Source organism: Vombatus ursinus, unplaced genomic scaffold (assembly GCF_900497805.2).
Source record: "Vombatus ursinus unplaced genomic scaffold, bare-nosed wombat genome assembly UNPS02004704.1, whole genome shotgun sequence".
In the NCBI taxonomy this organism is placed as follows: Eukaryota; Metazoa; Chordata; class Mammalia; order Diprotodontia; family Vombatidae; genus Vombatus; species Vombatus ursinus.
Window position 1 is genome coordinate 971741 of NW_020944482.1, and position 23756 is coordinate 995496.

Sequence of the window (23756 nt, forward strand, 5' to 3'; positions counted from 1 at the left end):
TCTTTTTTTGTGAGATAATTTACCCTGTTCTACCTCTCCCTTTCTCCTTCTCCTAGTATAATCCTCTCTCATCCCTTAATTTTATTCTCCAGATATGACCCCTTCATCTTCAACTCACCCTGTGTCCTCTCTCTCTCTCTCTATCTGTCTATATTCATATCTATAAATATATATTTGTAGATATGGATATAGATAGACAGATGTATACATACATATAATTTTTCCCCTCCAACTACCCTAATACTGACAAAGGTCTCATGAATTACAAATATCATCTTTCCATGCAGGAATGTAAACAGTTCAACCTTAATAAGTTTCTTATGATTTCTCTTTCCTGTTTACCTCTTAATGTTCCCCTTGAGTCTTGTATTTGAAAGTCAAATTTTCTATTCAGCTCTGGTCTTTTCCTCAAGAATGCTTGAAAGTCCTCTATTTCACTGAATGGCCATTTTTTCCTCTGAAAGATTATACTCAGTTTTGCTGGGTAGGTGATTCGTGGTTGTAATCCTGTCTCCCTCCAGAATATTATATTCCATGCCCTCCAGACCCTTAATGTAGAAGCTGCTAAATCTTGTGTTATCCTGATTGTGTTTCCACAACACTTGAGTTGTTTCTTTCTGGCTGCTTGTAATATTTTTTCATTGACCTGGGAACTCTGGAATTTGGCTACAATATTCCTAGGAGTTTTCCTTTGGGGATCTCTTTCAGGAGGAGATCAGTGGATTCTTTCCATTTCTATTTTGCCCTCCGGTTCTAAAATATCAGGGCAGTTTTCCTCGATAATTTCTTGAAAGATGATGTCTAGGCTCTTTTTCTGATCACGACTTTTCAGATAGTCCAATAATTTTTAAATTTTTAAATTCTCTCTCCCAGATCTTTCCAGGTCAGTTGTTTTTCCAATGAGATATTTCACATTATTTTCTAATTTTTCATTCTTTTGGATTTGTTTTACAGTGTCTTGATTTCTCATAACTTCCAATTGCTCTATTCTAATTTATAAGGAAGTATTTTCTTCAGTAATCTTTCGAACTTCCTTTTCCATTTGGCCAGTTTTGCTTTTTAGGGCATTCTTCTCTTCATTGGCTTTTTGGACCTCTTTTGCTATTTGGGTTAGGCTATTTTTTAAGGTGTTATTTTCGTCAGTATTTTTTTGGGCAAGCTGTTGACTTGTTTGTCATGATTTTCTTGCATCACTCTTATTTCTCTTCCCAGTTTTTCCTCTACTTCTCTTACTTGTTTCTCAGAATCCCTTTTGAGCTCTTCCAAGGCCTGGGACTGATTCATATTTTTCTTGGAGGCTTTGGATGTAGGAACTTTGACTTTATTGTCGTCTTCTAGTTGTATGTTTTTATCTTCTTTGTCACCAAAGTAAGATAATATAGTCTGACTCTTTTTGCGCTGCTTAATCATGATCCTGGCCAATTACTTGAGTTTTAAACTCTTTGTCAAGGTAAGAGTCTGTTTCCAGTGTGAAGAATGTACTGTCTCAAGCTTCGGGGGTTTGTACAGCTGTTTTCAGAGGTACTTCTAGGGACCTGTAAATTTTCAGTTCTTCCAAGATGGTATGATAAGGGGCGGGGTGGTTGCTCTCCACTGCCACAACAAGCTCCACCATGCCAGCACTTCTCCTCGCCCCATGACTGCCCCTCAGAACTGTGACCCAGATCCAAGCATGGGCAGAGCAAGAGCTTCCTGCCTCAGCTCTGGCAAAGATATCTCTGCAATCCCCCTCTGATCAGCCACCCGATTCCCCCTCAGTCTGTGGGTTGAAAGCTCAGGAGGGCCACTGCCCCAGAGGCCACACTCAGGACTTATGGCTAAGACCTAGCTCCTCTCTCACCCCAGTCACAGACTTTTCCTACTGACCTTCTAAGTTGTCTTTGGCATTCATGGGTTGAGAAGTCTGGAAACCTCCACAGCTGCCCGTGATTCAGTCCTCTGAGACCTGTATGCCCATGCAGCTCTGCGCTCATCACCCTGTGTGGCGCGATATACCTTTCTGATCAACCATCCAGCTTGTCTTGGGCTGGAAATTTGTTTCACTCTGTCTTTTTGTGGGTTCTGCTGCTTTAGAATTTGTTTAGAACCAGTTTTTACAGGTATTTCGAGGGGTTTGGGGGAGAGCTCAAGCAAGTCACTGCTTTCACTCCACCATCTTGGCTCAGCCCCCGGCCTCCAGTTATTAACTTGATCTTGGGATAACCAGATCAATTGTGTTTCTCACTCCACTGATCTTTTTTCTTTATGTACATACGTATATACATACACACACATATAGAGTAAAACATTCTGAACAAACAATAGTAAAATGGGCGTTGTCATATAAGGGATTGGACATGAAAGGGTATTTTATGTAGTGATTGCTTATTTTTTAAAATGTACATTAAATCATCATGAATTAATATAATACATCAAAGCTGGTCCTGCCTGTCTGTGATTTCTTTTGGCCTTCTTTCTGTTCTTCCTTCCATTGATCTTCACTGAACACATGCTCATGATGGTTCCTGGATTTCCTTACACTTATAAAAAGCAAAATGCCTTTTTATGAAGTTTGAAACTTAAAAACATAACAAACATGAATATGTTAATATTAAAAAGCAAACTTTCAGGCCAGGTGACCAACAAGATTGAGGACTAGACATTTTCTCTGATCCTCATGACTTATCAAACCTATTTAGAATAAGAATTTTGTTCAAGAGGTAAGCAAATTCCAGTGTTAAGGGTAGAACACCAATAACCCTAATGAGATAAGTCTGATGACTTAATATCAAAGAAGGTTAATACCTAATCCCTAACACACTTACTTAGCACTTTCTCCTGCACCAAAACCCATACTTTGGCAGGGCTGCATAATAGGACCCATGGTTTCCCTTGTTGCTACTGTAGTCTCTGCCAGGACCCCCACCTGTCTTCAACCCACCATTCTGTGGCTTCAAGTAACAAAATTCAACTCTTCCTCACCCCTGTTCCCACCTGTGTAAAGGAGGAGATACAGAAAAGCAGAAGCTTGATCTGCCTGTGCTGCAACAGTGCTCAGCCATGGAACTAAATTAATCAGGGCAGTGCACTGGCATGTGTATATGGCTTCACTAGGCCTGTCAGTCAATAAACATTCATTCCCTGCTATATGTCAGGCACTGTGCTAAGCACTGAAGATACCAAAAGAGGCAAAGGACATTCTGTTCCTTCAAGGAGTTTATAATCAGGGAGACAACAGACAACCAAGCTATATGTAGGATAAATATGAAATAATTAGTACAGAGAAAGTACTAGAATTAAAAGGAGTTGGGAAAGACTTCCTGTAGAAGATGGGATTTTAGTTGGGACTTAAAGGAAACTAGCGAAGCCTGACACAGGTATGAGAAGGGAGAGCATTCCAGGGGTAGAAGACAGCTAGGCAAATACTCATAGCCAAGAGATGGAATGTCTTATTTGTGGAAAATCCAAGAAGTTTCACTGGGGAGTAAAGTTATAATGATGTGGAGAGTAAGATAAAAGATGACTTGAAAGAGTATGAGTGTGTGTTGGGGAGGGAGTAGGTCACGAAGAGTTTTAAACACCCAATTGAGGATTTTGTATTTGATCTTGGATGTGATAGAGAACTGCTGAAGTTAATTTGAGAGAGAGAGAGAGAGAGAGAGAGATTGTGTGTGTGTGTGTGTGTGTGTGTGTGTGTGACATGATTGTGTCTATGCTTTAGGAAAATCACTGTAGTGGATGAATCTAGAATGGAATGGAATAGGGAGAGACTTGAGGCAGGCTATTACAATAGGCCAGGTTTAAGGTTATATGGGCCTGCGTTAGAGTAGAGTGGTGGAGGTGTCAGAGGAGACAAGGGGGCATATTTGAGAGATGTTGCAAAGGGGAAGTTGACAGTCCTTGACAACAGATTGGCTGTGGAGGGTTAGAGATAATGAGAAGTCAAAGATGACACTTAGGTTATGAGCCTGAGGGACTAGGAGGATGATCTTACCCTCTATAATATTAGGGAAGGTGGGAGGTGAGTAGGGTTTAGGGAAAAAATAATGAGTTCAGTTTTGGATATGTTGAGTTTAAAGTGTCTCCTGGACATCCAGTTCAAGATATGGAAAGGCAGGTAGAGACAGGAGATTGGAGGTTAGCAGAAAGATTGGGGCAGGAACACTAGATTTGAGAATCATCAGCACAAAGGTGATAATTAAATCTATGAGAACTGATAAGATCATCAAGTAAAGTAATTTAGAAGGCCCAGGACAGAACCCTGTGGAATACCTGTGGTTAGTGAGCATGATCTGGATGAGGATTCAGCAAAGGAAACTGAGATGGAATGTCAGAAAGGTAGGAGGAAAACTGGGTTTACTTACAGGTAAATCAGTATTTTTATTTTTTTGGTGGTACTAAGCTACAGAATGGGAGGGCACATAAAAAGGAGATGGGGAGGAAGAACAAGGAGGGACATGTCTGATGTACCTTAAGTCAGTGGTGAAAAATGAAGGAACTCTTAACTCGTTTGGGATAGAAAAACCAGAAAAGAAAGGGAGAAATCTCAGTTCAGTTATAGGACTGAGTTCCTACTGAAAAACACTCCCTATGAAGGGTGAGAGTTACTCAATAGTGGGAGATGAGGACCTTCTACCCTGGAAGCAGAGACCTACCTTAACAGAGAGTTAAAAAGTGAAATAATAGGCTGGGAAAATGAGCAAACAATGGAAACAACTCTTGACTATAGAAACTTACTTTGGTGACAAGGAAGATCACAACACACTCAGAAGAAAACAACAAAGTCAAAAAACAACAACAAAAAAAAAACAAAAAAGGGGCAGCTGGGTGGCACAGTGGATAGAGGACTGGCTTCGGCTTCAGGAGGACCTGAGTTCAAATCTGGCCTCAGACACATAACACTTACTACATGTGTGACCCTGGACAAGTCACTTAACCCCTTTGTCTAACGAAAAAAAACCCAACAAAACAAAACAACAACAACAAAGAAAACCTAAAAACTTAAAAAAAAAAAACAAAAAACGTCAAAACTCCTATATCCAAAGCCTCCAAGAAAAATAGGAATTGGTCTCAGGCCATGGAAGAGCTTAAAAAAGGATTTTGAAAATCAAGTAAGAGAAGTAGAGGAAGAAAATTGAGAGTGATGCAAGAAAATCATGAAAAGCGAGACACCAGCTTGGTAAAGGAGACAAAAAAACATACTGAAGAAAATAACAGCTTAAAAAACAGATTAGACCAAGTGGCAAAAGAGGTCCAAAAAGCTAATGAGGGGAAGAATGACTTATAAAACAAAATTTGCCAAATGGAAAAGGAAGTCTAAAAGCTCACTGAAGAAAATAATTCCTTAAAAATCAGAATGGAGCAAATGGGAAGCTAATGACTTAATGAGAAATCAAGAAATTATAAAACAAAACCAAAAGAATCAAATAAAAGAAGACAATATGACATCTTATTGGAAAAAACAATTGATCTGGAAAATAGACCCAGGAGAGATCATTTAAAAATTATTGTACTATGATCAAAGCCGTGATCAAAAAAGCCTAGACATCATGTTTCAAGAAATTATCAAGGAAAACTGCCCTGAAAACCTAGAACCAGAGGGTAAAATAGAAATTGAATCCACCAATCACTTCCTGATAGAGATCTCTAAATGAAAACTGCCAGGAATATTATAGCCAAATTCTGGAGTTCCCAGGTCAAGGAGAAGGTATTGCAAGTAGCCAGAAAGAAACAATTCAAATATCATGGAGCCACAATCAGGATAACACAAGATTTAGCAGCTTCTACATTAAAAGATTGGAGGGCTTGGAATATGATATTCTGGAGGGCAAAGGAGGTAGGATTACAACTTCTTGTTGAAAAAGGCTAACCTGGAAAATACATCTAGTAGAGATAATTCAAGAATTGTTGGACTTTCCTGAAAGCCGAGATCAAACAAAGAGTCTAGACAACATATTTCCAGAAATTATCAAGGAAAACTGCCCTGGCAACCTAGAACCAGAGGTAAAATAGAAATTGAAAGAATCCACCAATCATCTCCTGAAAGACATCCCAAAAGGAAAACTGCCAGGAATATTATAGCCAAATCCCAGAGTTCTCAGGTCAAGGAGAAGGTATTGCAAGCAGCCAGAAAGAAACAATTCAAGTATCATGGAGCCACAATTAGGATAACACAAGATTTAGCAGCTTCTATGTTAAAGGATTGGAGGGCTTGGAATATAATATTCTGGAGGGCAAAGGAGCTAGGGTTACAACCAAGAATCACCTACCCAGAAAAACTGAGTGTACTGCATCGGGGAAAAAAATGGGTATTTCATGAAATAGAGGACTTTCAAGCATTCCTGAGGAAAAGACCAGAACTGAATAGGAAATTTGACTTTTTAAACAGAAGATTCAAGAGAAGCATAAAGATGTAAACATGAAAGAGTAATCATAAAGGAGTCAATAAAGTTGAACAGTTTTTAATCCTATGTGGGAAGCTATATGTGTAGCTCCTAAGAACTTGATCATTATTAGAGCAGTTAAAAAGAGTTTAAGTAGACAGAAATCATTGATTATGTTGATATGATCTCAAAAAAAAAAAGGTGGAAAGAGAGGGATGTACTGGGAGTAGGGGAAAGGAGCAGTAGAATAGGAAAAATTTTCTCACATGAAAGAGGCATGCAAGGTAGAGGTTTTACAATGGAGGGAAAAATGAGCTGGGGGTAGTGAGAAGCAGGCAAAGCTTGAACCTCACTCATCAGAATTAGTTCAGTGAAAGAAGGCTATTTTATACACACATAGTTGTGGATAAAAATATAATTTACCACATAGGGAAATAGAAGGGGGGGAGGAGAGGACGTTACAAATGAGAGCGGGTCATGGGAGGCAGTGGTTAGAAGCAAAATAGAATTTAAAAAAAAATGATGGAATAAAAAAAATTTCCAAACATAGTACAATAAAAAAGATGATTGCACATGAAACTGCACATCTGCTATGCACAATTTGCTATTCCCTTCATATTATCGTGTAAATTCCTTTTTCTTTTTTACCTCCCTTCCTGCCCACCCTGGAGATGGCTATCATTAGACACAAATGCATGTGTATGTAAAATTATTCTATACATCTGTTAGTTCTTTCTCTGGATGCAGATAGTGTCTTCCTGTGTCCTTTGTAGTTAATTTGGGTATTTTTAATAGTCCAAATAACTTGTATGTTTAAAGTCATTTTTAAAATGATGTTGTTGTTACTATATACAGTGTTCTCTTGGTTCTGCTCATTTCACTCTCCATGATTTTGTGCAAGTCTTTCCATATTTTTCTAAGATCATCAAGCTCATCATTTCTTATAGCACAGTAGTATTCCGTCACAATCATATGCTACAGGATAAAAAAGGGAGAAGGAGAAAGAGAAGGTGGTGGGTTGCAGATAATCAGAGAAATTACATTTTGCCAAATGTGGATAGGAGTGCTGGGCCTGGAGTTAGAAGGACTAATCTTCCTGACTTCAAATCTGTCCTCAGACACTTAGCAGCTGTGTGACCCTTAGCAAGTCACTTAACCCTGTTTGCTTCATTTTCCTCATCTGTAAAAGAGCTGGTGATGGAAATGGCCAACCAGTCCAGTATCTTTCCAGAGATAACCCCAAATGGGGTCACAAAGTGTCAGACTCGACTGAAAAATGCTTAAAAATAGAGAAGTATATCAATGGAACAGACTAGATATGAGATAATCAGAAATAATAACCTGTGGTTCAGTAAACAAGAAAACATAAATTATTTAGGAAGGAATTTGCTCTTTCATTAAAAACTGCTTGCAAAACTGGAGAGAAGTCTGGCAAAAATTAGGCTTACTCCAGCATATTATTCCTTATTCCATAATAAATTCAAAATGGATTCTTGACAGCATTAAATATCATACCATTAAAAAAATTAGAAATCCAGGAAATTATGTACCTTTCACACCTGTGGATTTGAGATGTATTCTTAACCATATAAGGGATATAGAGGTAATTTTAAAAATAAAATAAATAACTCTGCATGTAACTTACAATTTATGTACAAACAAAATTAATGCATTGTGAATTAGAAGACAAACGATAATGGGGAAAAACCTATATAAAATTTCCTAGACAAGGGTTTATTATATAGACAACACCCACATGTGTGTAAACACATGTATATATGTGTAAATATGTGATTATGTATACATGTGTATACATGCCTACTTCATGAATGTGAATTGAAAGATTAACTACACCAAAATCAAAAATAAATGTTACAAAATTACAAAGAATAAACATGACCCTAAAGAGAAGAAATGAAAAAAAAATCCTCACCCTACCCCACACCTTTGCAGATACACTCAAATCCATATAGATATTTATATAGCTACATGTATATGTATATTACCAAAGATAAACATGAACAAATAGTTTCCCATAGAATTTCATTCTATTAAAATAACATATGAAACCATTCTACAAATCACTCATATTAAGAGAAACATAAAGATATCCCTGAGCTTTTACCTAATATCCAGCAAATTGGCAATAAAGACAAAAGATGAAAATAGTCAATGTTTTAGGTATTGTTGGGTTACAGGCACACTAGTGGGATCATTGGGAAAACTGTGAATCAGTAGATCCATTTTGGAAATGGAAAATCTAAATGGAAATGGAAGTGTCTAAAATGTCCTTAATCTTTGACCCAGCTATTCAACTACTAGGCTTGGGAGCTGAGAATTGGAAGCACCACAAATGCCCATCAGGTGGGCTGTGGCTAAACAAATTGTGGTACATGAATGTAATGTAATTTTACTATTATAATAAATAACAAGTGTGGAAAAATTTTAATGATCTGTTGTGGAGTGAAGTAAGCAGAGCAAAAAACTAAACCAAAACAAAACCTTGTTCAGAACCAAGGTTGCACTGAAGTTGCAGGATGCAACAAGGAAACACCTTGGATTCATTATGAGTTTGATTTTAAATTAATTTTTGGTTGTTGCATGTTCAGAAACCTTTTAATGTTGCCAAATTGTTTTGCGACCCCATATGTGATTGCAAACCCGCAGTTTAAAAAGTGCTGGTATATATCACTACCTACCAACTCTTATCATTTGAGATACACACACACACACACACACACACACACACACACACATTTATATACCCTTGCTTATCACAAATGAGTATAAGCAAGCAAAACAAGGCAACACATTGTCATGTCTGAAAATGTATATCTTATTTTCCACCTCTAGTCTGTCAATGCTCTGCTAAGAGATGGGAGGGATGTTTCATTATCAGTCATTGATCAGAGTCCTGAAGTCTTTTGACTTTTCTGAAATCTGTTCTTTTTAGTGTTTCATTTAACAGAAATAATGTATTTTGTCAACAGGTTTTTCTCAATTGTTATAATGTTACCATTCTTATTGTCTTGTTATAAATTTGGTCTACTGTGGTTATTGATGTTGAATCAGTCAATTCTTGTGTAAATCCAACCAAAAGTCATCATGTATAACATTTTGAATATGTTGTTATACCCTCTTATTTTATTAAATATTTTATTGAATTTTTATATCAGTATTCCCTAGACATCTGATTTATAGTTTTCTTTCTTTATCTTCTCACTGATTTGAGTACTAGGATTATATTTGTCTCATAGAAGTTTGGTTGGATGCCTTCATTTTCTATTTTTGTAAAAAAAAAAAATTAGGTAATTTTGGAATTAATTATTTGAATGTTTGATATGAACCTGTTTTACTCTCCCCCTCCCCCCCATTTTGGGAATTCATTTATGACTCGTTCAGTTTTGCTTTCTTAGATTAGATTACTTTAGTTTTGTATTTCGTGTTCTTTTAATTTGGGCATTTTATAAATTGCAGAATTTTTGTCACTGCTCAGAAGCATCTTGGTTTAGTATAGTGCCAGTCTTGGAGTCAGGAAGACCTAGGTTTAAATCCTGTATCAGACTAGTTGTATATTATTGTGGGCAGTCAGTTAACCTTTCTGTGTCTTAATGTGCAAAATAAAAAGGTTAGACTTGATGGCTTCTAATTTAAAGATCCCTTCTGTCTCTAAATCTGTGATCCCATTATCCATTTCATTCAAGTTAACAATTTTGTTGGCATATAATTGGGCAGAGTAGTTTCTAGCAGTCCTTTATTCATCTAATGTGAGTTATTTTGCAATTGTTTATAGTATTGTTTTACTCACCACTATTTTAAAACTAATTTAAAGTCTGTTAAATATTATTTTTGTTCCATTGTAATCAGTTATGTGTTCATTATCTCTTCTGTTATTTGGTGAGGTTTTTTTTTAATTAATTAATATTTTTTGCTAATTTATTTTTCGTTTTCAACATTTACTTCCATAAGCTGTTGAGTTTTAAATTTTCTTCCCTTCCCTCCCCACCTTCCTTCTCAAGACAGCATGCAATCTGATATAGGCTATACATATACATTTGTATTAAACATATTTTCACATTAGTCATGTAAAGAAGAATTAGAAACAATAGGAGAAACCACAAGAAAGAAGAAACAAAACAAAACAGAAAAAAAAAAAGAGCAAAAAGTGTGCTTCGATCTGCATTCAAACTCCATAGATCTTTGTTGGGATGTGGATAACATTTTCCATCTTAAGACTTTTGGAGATGTCTTAGATCCTTGCATTGCTGAGAAGAGTTAAGTCTATCAAAGTTAGTCATTATACAATGTGGCAGTTACTGTGCACAACATTCTCCTGGTTCTGCTCACTTCACTCAGCATCAGTCAATACAAGTCTTTCCAGGTTTTTCTGAAGTCCACTTGCTCATCATTTCTTCCAGCATAATAGTATTCCATTACATTCCGTCATTTCCCAATTGATCGGCATCCCCTCAATTTCCAATTCTTTGCCACCACAGAAAGAGTTGCTATAAATATTTTTGTACATGTGGGTCCTTTTCCCATTTTTATGATCTCTTTGGAATACAGCCCTAGAAGTGCATTTGCTGGGTCTAAGTGTATGCACATTTTTATAGCCCTTTGGGCATGGTTCCAAATTGTTCTCCAAAATGGTTGGATCAGTTCACAACTCCACCAACAATTATTTGGTGACGTTTTTATGCCCCTCTGTATGGATGGTTAGTTTTTGTAAAGGTGCCATTTACAGCTGAGAAATATATAAATTCCTTTCTCTTCCCATTCAGTAATCACCAGAGATCTATTATGACTAATTTTTCCAAAGTTCTAGTTAGGTCCTTAACTTTCTTGTATATGTTTTAGTTAAATTTTTCTAAATCTGAGAGGGGCACATAAAGGTTTTCTACTTCTAGAATTTTACTATCTATTTCTTCTAGTTTAATTAAATTTTCATGAAATAATCACTAGATATCTCTCATTTAATTTTTTTCTAAAATTCAAATCAAATCCTTTTTTGTTGTGTATCTTTTTGTTAAATTTATTTAGGTCTAAAAGGAGTACTTACAGATCTCCAGTGATTATTATTTGTCTATTTCTCCCTGTAATAAACTTTTTATTTAAATACTTGTATATGATGCCCCTTTAAGTATATATATATATATATATAATATTGATATTTTTTCATTATTATACCTTCTTAATAATTTTCCTTGCTTATCTACTTTAACTCAGCTTAATTTTATTGTTGTCTTGTCTGAAATCATAATAGCCACTTCTGCTTTTTTGGATTAACCTGAGGCATAATAGATTCTATTCAATCCCCTCATTTTAATGCTTTGTAGCTCTTTATCTTTCATATGGGTTTCTTGTAAACCACATGTTGTTGCTTTCCACTACCCATTACTCTGTGTGTGTGTGTGTGTGTGTGTGTGTGTGTGTGTGTGTGTGGTATGTGTTCATCCTGTTCACATTCATAGTTATGATTGTTAGATATGTTTTTTATTTTCCGTATTGCTTTTATCCTCAGGCTATTATAATTTAAAAATGTTTTAATGTTTTAAATTTAGTATGTATGAAATTGTCAGATTTTATAAGTGATTTATTTATGTAACAGTTACTCTGTCAAGGATGAAAAATGTTTTTATTTCATAGCAAACGTCTAAACAGTGTTTATTAACCTTAATTTACGTACTGAAACTTGGTTCTAATTTGGCCATTTTCTAGATTACTTGGTTATTATAAAGATTAGAGGCAGTACACATTTATGCAATTTTTTTTCAAATTCATTTTACCCTCTGTTTATCTTATTATCTTTTGCTTGAAGCCTCTGTCAAAGGAAATTAGATATTTAACAAGTTGGATCATTTTCTGATATGATTTCATTATGACTGACTGGAAGGCTTGCACCATCTGTATCCAGTGGGTCGCTGTCCCTTTCCTGTGGTTCATTTTGATTTTGAGATTTAGTATAACTTTTCATCACTTTTCCACATGGTTGGTACTCACAACCGCAAAATAATTACCAGTCAATTTTCCCTTACAAAACCCTTTCCACCCCTTTTTCATCTCATTTACACCAGAATGGCCTACTGGTCTGTGAATGCAATTTATGAGATAGTCACTGTTATATTCTACCCAGATGAGATTAACATGGGGCACACAGTTGTCTCAGATTAAAGATCAACTATTCAGATATTGAGGTACTAGGACCTTATTCTCTTCTTCCTTTTTCCTTTGGTACTCTCAACAGCTCCTATGAGTTCAATAAAATCTCTGCAAATGAGTCTCTATTCTATATCTCTTTCATGACCTCTTGTCTTTTATCACAAAATATTTCCTGGATACTTCATTTCAAGTTCAAGAAATCTAAAACAATTTTTTATTTCTCTTTCCTAAGTTTCACCATTTCTGTTCTGTATCTTTCCAGTTACCTAGGTTCACCACCTCAGAATACTATCATTGTTGCCTTCTTCCTCTTCCTATTATTCACTTGCCCAGTCATGTGGATTATACCTCCTCAATGCTCCTTTCACCTATCATGTACTGTCTGCATGCACAGCATAGGTCAAACTTTAGACTAGCAACGTTCAGATTTAGATGTTCTTCCTCTTACCCTTCCACCCTATTCCCAAACACATTGAGGTCATTTAGATACAGTCAGTCCTCAACACTGGTATGTTTAACTTTTGCAACTTGAAGCATTCAAGTGACTTTTATTAGTAACCTCATTTTCACTTTTCCTCTGGCAACTGTGCACGTTTGCAATTATGTGCTGTAGAGAAAAAATCAGAGGCCTAGCAGGTGCAAGTTTATGTCTACAAAAAAGAGGGAATTAGTTGTAAAAGTGTTTGTGAATCATTTCCATAAAGTACTAAAGTAGTCTCTCAAATGCAGGATAAGGGAACTAAAAAAATGGAGAAGCGGCTGAGTTTGTGGGTAAATGAGATGGTGATCACTCCTGTCTCTGCAACCTGCCTCCCCTGCTGCTGGTGCCATCCAAGTGTTCAACCATGGAGCTGAAAGGGAGATTAGAGATGGCTTTGTTCCTGTTGTTCAGTCATTTGAATTGTATCTGATTCTTTGTGACCCCATTTGGAGTTTTCTTGACGAACGTAATGGAGTGGTTTGTCATTTCCTTCTCCAGCTTCTTTTACAGATGAAGAAATTGAGGCACACATGGTTAAGTGACTTGCCTAGGGTCACACAGTTAGTAATTATCTGATGCCAGATTTGATTTCAGGCCTTCCTGACTCCAGGCCCAGCATTCTATCCACTGTGCCACCTAGTTGCACCTGTTAGACATGGCAGCCTGCCCCTTTCCCTTTTTTTACCCGGGAGTTTTTCTAACATCACAGCCCTTGCCTCTCCCTGCCCTGTTTCAGTTGCCTCTCCTCTGCATTTTATGGGTTATTTCATGGTTACTATGTTAGGAAAGGTGCATATTATCAGAATTAATGTTTTATCACAAAGAATTATATACAGGAAAGTGTATTTTCAGTAATCTCTAGTGAAAGATTGCAGTTTTTGGTGGTCATAAGAACCTAATTCCCACATTTACCACCATTTTCTAGGAATGTCACCCCCATGAAAGTTGAACATTGACTGTACTAGCGTCTCTTTGTAATTTATCACTTTATTTTTCTGTGAGCTATTGAAAATCTGAGAAGGTCCTGAAGCCACCAACCCAGTGGATTGAGTTGTCCCCAAGGCTTGTTGCTATTTTGCTGGGTTGCAGCCTACTCTGGTGCAGTCTGTGCTGTATTGTGCTCTACTCACACCCCAGTGAGACAGACCTTTCCTGCCAATATTCTAAGTTGTCTTGCGCTGGAAAATTGTTTCTGTTGCTCCAGAATTTGTTTTGAGGTGTTATTGTAAAGTTATTTGAAGGGTAATTTGGGAGAGCTTAGACGGGAGTTCCCTGCCTTTGCTTAGCCCTCTTGACTCTGCCCTCTCCAGGTAGGTTTTAATGTCGGTAATGCTTTTATTTCTCCTTACAGAGTTGATGCTACATTAGAACTTCAGACAAATGTACACATAAGCTTAGCAGTTACCATAGTTTACTATTAACATGGATCACTGCTGAGAGCCTCTGCTTTTTGCTATCATTCAGTCATTTTATAGTTGTGTCCGACTCTTTGTGATCCCATTTGGGCTTTTTGGGGGGGGGGGGCAAAGATACTGCTGTTTCCTCATTTTGCAGATGAGGAACCTGAGGCAAACAGGGTTAAGTGACTTGTCTAGAGTCACACAACTAGTAAAGTGTCCCAGGCTATATTTTGCACTCTGGAAGATGAGTCTTTCTGACTCCATCTGAGAGCCTGTTTAGCATGACTCGGAAGATTCAAGGGAAGCTGAAATAAAGAAGGCAGGGTGCTGCAACAAGATGTATAGGGACTGAGGAGTGAGTAATGTCTAGTATTTCCTCTTGTTTTTGTATTTTTTTTTTTCATCTTTGTTGCCTATTTAAAACATAAATTCCTTAGCCAGCTATTTCAGGCTCTCCATAGGCTAATGCCACTATACTTTCTTGTTGCTTTGTTGTTTTAATTTTAATCCCCTTTATGCAGTCATCATTCTAGTTATACTGGAATACTACCTTATCTACAACACAGTCTTGTACTTTAATTTGCATAAGCCATGCTCCTTTGTGTCTTGGACATACTCCTTTAACATTTCTTCCTGTTGAAGTATTTCTCTTTGAAAAAAATACTTCAACAAGTCCTATGCCACTTCTTTGAAGACTTTTTGGCATTTGCTCTTCCCTGACACACTTCCACTTTTATTCCAAGCTAAGAATATTATTTTCCTCCTTAGATTTTTCTTTTAGTCTTCCTTTGCATTTATCAGTATGCTTTGAGCCATTCTTTACCAACATTAGGTTGTGAGCTTCTTGAGGGCAGAGCTTCTGCCGTATCATTCTTTGTATTCCCAGTGAATAACACATTGAAGGGTCTTTAATAAGTGTTAAATGAGATAAAACTGAACTTTTAGAGGCAGTTGTGGATGTAGGTATTTGAGATCAATAATGGCTATAGACAATATGATGCCATGGATAGAGATCTGACCTGGCCTTGGAGTCAAAAAGGAAGTGGTACAAGTCCCACCTCTGATACAATCAAGTCATTTATTCACCTCTTGCTCTGGGCAACTCTTTTAAGAATATAATTTGTCACAATGATCCAAGACGATTACAGTGGACTCATGTTGTTCCTATCCAGAGAAAGAACTAATGGACCCTGAATGCAGATCAAAGCCTACTATTTTCATTTTCTTTATTTTTTTCATTTTTTTCTTTTGGTCTCTTCTTTCACAACTATGACTAATATGGAAATATGTCTTACATGATTGCACATATATAACCTGTATCAAATTGTTTACTGATTTAGAAAGAGGGGAGGAGAGGGAGGGAGGGAAAAACATTTTGGAACTCAATTAAAAAAAATGTTAAAAATTTTATTTACATATAATTGGAAAAATTAAAATACTATTTAAAAAACTATGATTTGCAAAGCAGGTATAGAACAGTTTTGGTAGAGCAGGGATTCCTCTTTGGGAGTTACCTATACTAATAAGATCTAGCCCCCTAAAATGGCTCTGTGTGTGTGTGTGTGTGTGTGTGTGTGTGTGTATAAAATAACTCAGATGGAACATTGGTGCTCATCAGCCCATTATTTTGATCACTGGTTGTTATTCTTAACTTTGAAGAATCCACTCCAGATAGCAGGGTAGCTGTTTCAAAGCAAAATGACAAAAAAGCATGGGAGCTGGAAATTTTATCCTGCTGATATTTTTCCTCATATTAAAATGGAAATGAAATGGTACAGAAAATATTTAAGGACACAAAACAAGTGATTCTTTACAGTTTCCAAAAGTTTTCAATGAAAAGCTTTATTTAAAGTTAGGTTTGAGATTAGAGGGGAGTGCAGTGGTGGTAGTTTAGGCACAAGGTCTAAATTGGGGGTAGAGAAGAATTTACCTCATGGACAAATAACTGTCACCTCTTTTTTTGGTGATGGTGTTTTTTGTTTTTTGTTTTTTGTTTTTAAATAAAAAAACAAATTGGAAGCCCCAGAAGGAACTGAAAGTCCTGTTATGTTCTCTTTGCCTCTCTTAACTTTTTTTTTTACCTTCCTCTTTTCCTTCTATTTTTTGCTTATTTTCCCATCTCTTCACCTTTGCTTTCCTCAAACACTGTAGACTCTGCTCAGTGAGCACCCTTCCAAATTTTGCTTTAGTGATATCTTTATTGTGATCTTTTGGGAAATGTGGAACTTAGGAACTGCAAAATATTTTCTTAAGGATTTCCTCAGTGTTTAGTACTGTATTTAATTCTGAACCCTGGTAGTGACTATGGAGCATAATTGTTCCCCTCTAGCTGAAACGTTTTGGGCATTCAAAAAAAAAAAAAAGAAGAAAGGAAAAAGAAACTTTTCTGTGATTTGAGATGCTTAAACTTATTTTCCTGATTTGTTTTTGTTGTGATTGCAGAGAATTATGGAATCCTTTTTGGGAAAAAAAGACAACAAAAAACATTTGGGAATATGGTGTAGAAAAAGGGATGGCCAAAATATTATAAGATTGGCTATTCACGCAATCCTGAGCTTCATTTTTGAATATTTTTGTATCTAGGTCTATGTGTTTTGTGTCCAAATAGCAACAATTCTCTCCTGGCATTCCCTGGTACACATACTGGCCATGTACAGATAGTGGATCTGGCCAACACAGAAAAACCTCCGGTTGATATCCCAGCTCATGAAGGAGTCCTAAGCTGTATAGCTTTAAACCTCCAGGGAACAAGAATTGCAACAGCATCTGAAAAAGTAAGCTTAATTTCAGAGAATATAGTTGGGACTAATTTTCCAGTCTGTTTAGGACTGCTTGACAGTTTGTATAGTGGTATTGGGAAAGTCATGTTTTAAGAGTGAAGAATTTTGTGGAAACTTTTTCCCAAAAATAATTGTGATACATATTATATCAGGACTAGATACTAATTCCTTGCTCCTTTAGAGAATGCAATTGGTGATTAAATTAGTTTTTAAAATCATGTCCTTCGTTTCACTTTTAATTTGATTGACTTATAAGGCTTTTGTGACATCTACCTTACCTAAATCATTAGCTTATATCTTGCTTGCCACCTGAAATCACAGACAGTGCACAGGTCATTTCTGCCAAGCTGGGGCATGCATTACGTGAATTTGAGGGGTATGGGTAGGGAGGAGGGACAGTACAGCAAATGTATCATTCCTAATTATCACCGGATTAAACTAATGTTAAACTAATGGAATGTATACCAGTTGATGGCTAAAGAATGTTGTCCATGAGCAGGTCAGGTAGCAACAGGAAATTAGCCTAGAATTAAACATTTTCTCATAGTAATTTACAAGCCAGATGAGCCAGTGGAAGATAATAAAATCTCAATGTCGTATTGAACCTACAGATAGTAGTAACTGGCTATCAATCTGATGGTCACCTCCAGAAGCACTGTAGTACATTTGTCTTGAAGTCAAACCCTGGGTTCAAGTGTCACCTGTCTCTCCCTATGTTTGTGACCTTGGACAGATTTCTTTGGACAGATCTGCAAAATACTTACAATAATATTTGCACTTGTTATGAAGAAAGTATTATGTAAAGACCTTTGTAATTGTGAGCTATAACAATGTAAATTGGCATATTCTGAAGATACTACTTCCTGTGATGGCAGCAAGAGACACCAGATATCCTCACACTCCCAGCTTTCCAAGCCTGGAGTATTTGTTATTGTTAGAGGTAACTTTCTCTAGGTCACTTAGAGTACTTAATTCTGAATCTCCATTATGCTTTCAGTCTTAGTATAATATTGTTAGTGAGTTTTAATGCTAAGTGGAAAAATTTTGTCAGAAAATAAAGCAATGCTGTATGACTTAGATTGTATAAGTAAGAAATTACAGATAGTATTATTTATGAGAATGGTATAGGTTATAGATTTGTAAGAACTATGAATCTAAAGCAGTACAAAAATCTAAAGCAGTATACTGGACTTCTGAATCTTTGATAATGAGACACTTCACTGTTTTTCAAAGGGGACCCTTATAAGAATATTTGATACTTCATCAGGGCATTTAATCCAGGAACTGAGAAGAGGATCTCAAGCAGCAAATATTTATTGGTAAGAATGTGATTCATTTGAATATAGAGGATTGAGAGAGAAGATGATGTTGTTCATTTCCTGGAAAATAGCTGAATCATGACAATAACTCTGTGATTTACAGAGAGATGGTCTAGAGAGAAACCCAAAGAATAGTAGCTATACTTGTGATATCTTTTTTTCCTCAGGAAAGAGTGGTTTTCCTGTGAGGCAGGAAGAGCCAGAGTCTGCAGTATTATTGTGGTTACTAGGCTCCTTTCAGAGGTTGAACTGCTCATCTCTGGAAAGGGCTTATTTTCTGGAGTGTCCATGTAGTGACTGAAGGCAAGTGGCTTAGGATTTAATTGTACTCACCAAAGCAACCAACTCAAAGAGGATAGCTAGTCCTTTTCACAGAATCCCAGAGTTGGAAAGGAAGTCAGTGGTCCTAGTGGACTTAGTGTTCCTTCCCCCTTTACCTCACCTTCCCCCCCACCCCTCCCCCAAAGAATACCCACTGCAGCTGAAGACTGATGGGGGGTGCTCTTCCTACTTTTAGAGAGCTCTGATTGTTAGGAGGTTTTTACCTTAGATGAAGCCTAAATTTGCTTCTGTACAACTTCTCCCCCATTGTTCCTACTCCTGCCCTGCAGTACCATGCAGAACAAACCTAACCCATCTTCCTCATTACAAGCCTGTAGATATCACATCCCCCTTCAAGTGTTCTATTCTTCAGGCTAAACATCTCATTTCTTCATCTCATCCTTTTATGGCATGAGTGACATTTTTATCTGTAACATTTCCTGCCACTTTATCAAGTGGTTTGGGTCTAGCTTTATAGAAGTTTTTTTGGCCTGTGGCCAGTAGACACTTTGAATTAAGGTATATAGACTCAATAACTAGATTTTTCCCAGGCGTGGTTAAGTAAAAGCACATAATTTGTTATTTGTTATTTTTTAACAGTGTTTCTGTAAGTTTTAAATAAAAAGGTGAAATAAGTCTATTTTAAAAGAATACAAATAAGTAGTTACAAAATTCAGTCTGTTATGAGTCGTTACTTATACTCTTGCCTTTTTTTTTTTTTCTCTTAAAGAAAACCATTAAAATGAATTTCAGCTGTAGTATTTTTGGCACTAAAAAACCCTGGACTTTTTTCCTGTACCAAGATTCTCTGAAGTTTGATGCACCTGTTTACTTAGCTTTGCCCTGGCTTAAATTAGAACTTTGTGACATTGGATGCGTCACTTTTTCACCATGGGCCTATTTCACTGTTTGTAAGGGAAGGTTGGACTAAATGATTTCTAAAGTTCCTTCTATCTCTTATATTCTGTGAATCTGGCCCCTGTTTCCCCTTGCAGTCTCACCCTGCTAAAATTTTGTTTTTGTTTTCTTTCAGTATTAATTTTAATCAGGATGCTTCACTCATCTGTGTATCAAGTGATCATGGAACAGTGCACATTTTTGCAGCTGAAGATCCCAAAAGGAACAAACAGTCTAGGTAAGGGTTTGGGGATTAAATTTTAACATCAAAAGTAGGATGAAATATAGGATCACTTGTTACTGCCTTTGGGTTTGTATGTATGTGGTAATAAGTGAAGGCTGTCATCTGTGAAGTCAGTAGTTATTCTGTTTTGAGAGCTTTGAAATCTTACATAGTGTTTTGTAATAAAATGGTGGCATGTTAGAACTTTTCTACCCAATGATTAAAGCCTTTGAATACTCTGACGAGAAAGAGGAGGAAGCCAAGAGGAGCCTTGGCTCCGCAACTTTGGGCTCCACAACTTTGGGCTCTGTTCTGTTGCTTGTTACCTCTCTGGCCCTAAGTTTTTTAGGTATCTTCTGAGATTTGGAATAGAAGACCTCAAATGTCACTTCCATGTCTAAGTCCTGTGCTCCTCAGTAAATTAGTTGGTGCAAGGGTTAACTGTTTTTGGATTCCTAGGATAGAGTATTTATTGGTAAGACTTCCTGATTTTCACTTAGCTATGTGTTTCTGTGATATAGGAGAGCTTGGAGCCAGAAGATTAATTTTGTAGCTTGTTACTTCTGCTCCATTCAACATTCTCTTCTCTGATTATATCACAAAACCCAACACTTTCCCAAAAACAATCTCTTTCTTCCTCCATTGATTACACAAGAGCAGGATATAAAACTAGAATGTTTTTCTTTAAACTTCTAAACTTTATTTTGAAATCACGTTATTGGCTATACTAGATTTAGAAAGCACTTTAATCTGTTTATTCTGGGTTTAGATGGGTGAGATTTTTCAGTTATCATTAAGTGTTGTGAATAACTTTAATCATGTAATATGATAATCTGATCATTTTTTTCCCCTCCTCCTTCCCAGTTTGGCATCAGCCAGTTTTCTTCCAAAATACTTCAGTTCCAAATGGAGTTTTTCCAAATTTCAGGTTCCCTCAGGCTCTCCATGCATTTGTGCCTTCGGAACAGAGCCAAATGCTGTCATAGGTAAGTTTCTTTTTGAAGTGTCTTTGTATGTTTAGAGAAAAAAAAATTCCCAACACCTTCTCTTTAACTGAGGGAGTACATTAAGTTTTTCTCCCACAATCAGCTTTTTATTTTTATTTAACAAGTGAAGGTCTTACAGCTGTGAAAGAGAATTATCTTCAGTATGTATCCTTCCTGCTTCTCCATTGTAGGTTCAGTCAGAGCCTTTCAAAATGCATTGTTTGGAGAATTATATTTGGTATAAGCACCTAACTGCTCTCAGTCATTTCTCTAGGAAATTCATAGATACTTCATCATGTGAGTTCTGTAAAAATGGCCTGCTATCAGATAAAATATTTTCCTACAAGTTGGCTGTTCAGTTTTCCTCCAAAGAGACTACAATATCTGTGTAGCTTAAAAGAAAAAAGTGTTCATTAGAGTAGATTTGGTGTAGTGAGAGATGGTTTTGGGTCTATTCTGATAATTCTTTGAGACGAGCATTTAATTTTCCAAGAAAGTAGTGTTTTAATTTGCAGTTTTCAATTACAGTTTTGAAGAAGGAAGTAATACGCTGTAGACTTTTAAAAGAAAAATCAGATAAAATGGGTTTCCTTTTCCTTAGCAATCTGTGCGGATGGCAGCTATTACAAGTTCTTATTCAATCAAAAAGGAGAATGTTCCCGTGATGTCTATGCTCAATTTCTAGAAATGACTGATGACAAGCTTTGACCTTGCAAGAGAAGCATTTGGACTGAAGTACTGCTGAGTTATTCTGCAACACTTGGAGGACTCAATACTAACCTGTAGTATTCCCCAGTTCTGGTGGAATGTAGGCCTCACTGAGGAACAGGCTCCAGGGGACCAACCAGGAAGAGTCTTGGTTGGGAAGTAATATACCATTATTTGATTTCCTTTTATAAGTGAGGCCTCACATTTCTAGCATGAATGGAAAAGGAAACAAATCAATGTGCCAGAGTGAGCACTCAGGTGGTTTTTCAACAGCTTGAGCTTTTTCTTGGTTTATTTTCTTTATTCTAATGATGAAGTTAGCTTTACAGGTTCATTTGTACCCTCTGTATCAAAACAAACAGGAGTTTTGTACAGGGGATTGGACCAGATTCGGATATTGACATTTGTTTAGGCAATAGCTTACATCCTTTTCATTGAGCCTTTTGGTGGGGAAATGAACTATTTATGTAAATACTAGTTCTTGTAGGGTAACAAGATTTTAAATAGAATAGTAAAACCAGCAGCTTGCCTTAGTACAGAAGAAATGCGTTCCTTCTTCAGATCTAAAAACACAAAGAGGAAAAATACAACTAATATGCTTTAGCAATTGCAGTCTGAATACTTTCTCTACTTAAGGTCACCAGTGCAGGTCTTTAGGTTTGTTTTATTCATGTATACACATGTGCTGACTTTGAATGTTGGTGTGTGGAGTTATGAACATTAATGCAGAAGCTGGAACAGACTCTCCAACTTTGCTAAGGCTTATTGCTGACAGGAGTAATTTCTCCTCAGATAGAAATAAAGTTCTGAGGAGAGTGAATCCATCTTATTTTCAGGGAAAAACAGAGTAAATGGAACAAAATATCAAAAACAGATTTTTTTGGAAGTTCTTATCAGTGACTTTCAGTTTAGACGGTAAGATTTGGCATTTATTCCAGTGATGCCGTACTGCTGCATTCCAAAGAGAGTGAGCAAGAGTGTATGAAACTCATTTATATTTCTGTTGGTGCTTAGTTTGGGTACTTCACTGTTACCTTTCCCTGTAACATCATTTCTCCTCGCTGTTATAAAGGTGACTACACACTAATTATTTTGGAAATGAAAGGCACATAGCATTTTGGAACTAAAATAGAATATTGTTATGGGATCTGTGTTGTTAACACTGCTTATGTAAGGTTTTGCTTGATTGTGAATTACCTTGAGACTTAATTTCATGTGTTCCTGGTTTCACATCTCACTTGTCTAAAAGATCTATAGCTGCAAGGTCTTTCCATTTTGCCTGATTCTTGACAGTGTCATGTAATATTGACTAACTTTTATGTAAAGTATGCATGTTCATTTTGTGTGGATTTAATCATGAAAATTCATTTTGCACATTTATTTGTAACATTTCTTTTAAATAAAAGTAATTAATTTTGTTGTACTCTTTTCTGGTTGTGGGAACCTTGGATATCACACATGATCAAAACCAAGATGATGTATGTTTTTCATGTTTTAGTAGACTCTGTTTAGATTCTACACTTTGGGAATAAACATGTGGATTAATGGCTGGGTTGTAGTGTTCATTGCCAAGGCAAAAATTCTGTGAGGAGAAGGCAGAAAAGTTAAGATATCTAGAAACCGGAATTTCAAAGATCTGTTTCCATTAATAGAAATTGCTTTTTCAGTCTTGAATAAAACACAAACCAATCTTAAGTTTCTCCCTCCTTCCCAGAAGAGTGGCCAGTAACACTTTTAGACATATCTTAACATGTTCTCAACTATCCTGGTATGGTTCTTCAGGGAAGTACAGCAACCTAATCTACTACTTTTTCATGTGTATGTCTTACAGATAAGAGAAGGATTGTCAGTTTGAAATAGCACGTAGTAGCTCCAGGTATGTTAGGTGGATTGTTAACTACCTCAAATAGCCTAGGATCTTTTGTTTGGAATTAGAATGGAACTTAGTTTCCTCATCTGTAAAATGAAGTGGTTAAATGAACCATTTGAGACCCAGAGAAGTTGTGACTGGCCCAAGGTTAGCCTGATAAAATAGCAGAGCTAAGTTTCAAAATTGTATGTATGTCACAAATGCCCATGGAGCTGCAAACTGATTGAGGGATAGAAGACATATAAATAAC

General features: G+C 36.6%; 1 protein-coding gene across 3 annotated transcripts in view; it reads left to right on the forward strand.

Moving 5' to 3' along the window:
* WDR45B (WD repeat domain 45B) overlaps nucleotides 1-23185 on the forward strand; it is a 71569-nt gene extending 48384 nt beyond the window's left edge. For 2 of the 3 annotated variants that reach the window (XM_027840966.1, XM_027840950.1), the window contains 5 exons: nucleotides 16986-17176; nucleotides 18416-18501; nucleotides 19856-19957; nucleotides 20807-20928; nucleotides 21530-23185. In XM_027840966.1, the coding sequence (XP_027696767.1) occupies nucleotides 16986-17176; nucleotides 18416-18501; nucleotides 19856-19957; nucleotides 20807-20928; nucleotides 21530-21636 (608 nt within the window). In that variant the 3' untranslated portion in view covers nucleotides 21637-23185. The remainder of the gene's footprint in view (nucleotides 1-16985; nucleotides 17177-18415; nucleotides 18502-19855; nucleotides 19958-20806; nucleotides 20929-21529) is intronic. The other variant, XM_027840960.1, reaches the window with a different exon arrangement.
* The last annotated feature ends 571 nt before the right edge of the window (nucleotides 23186-23756 follow it).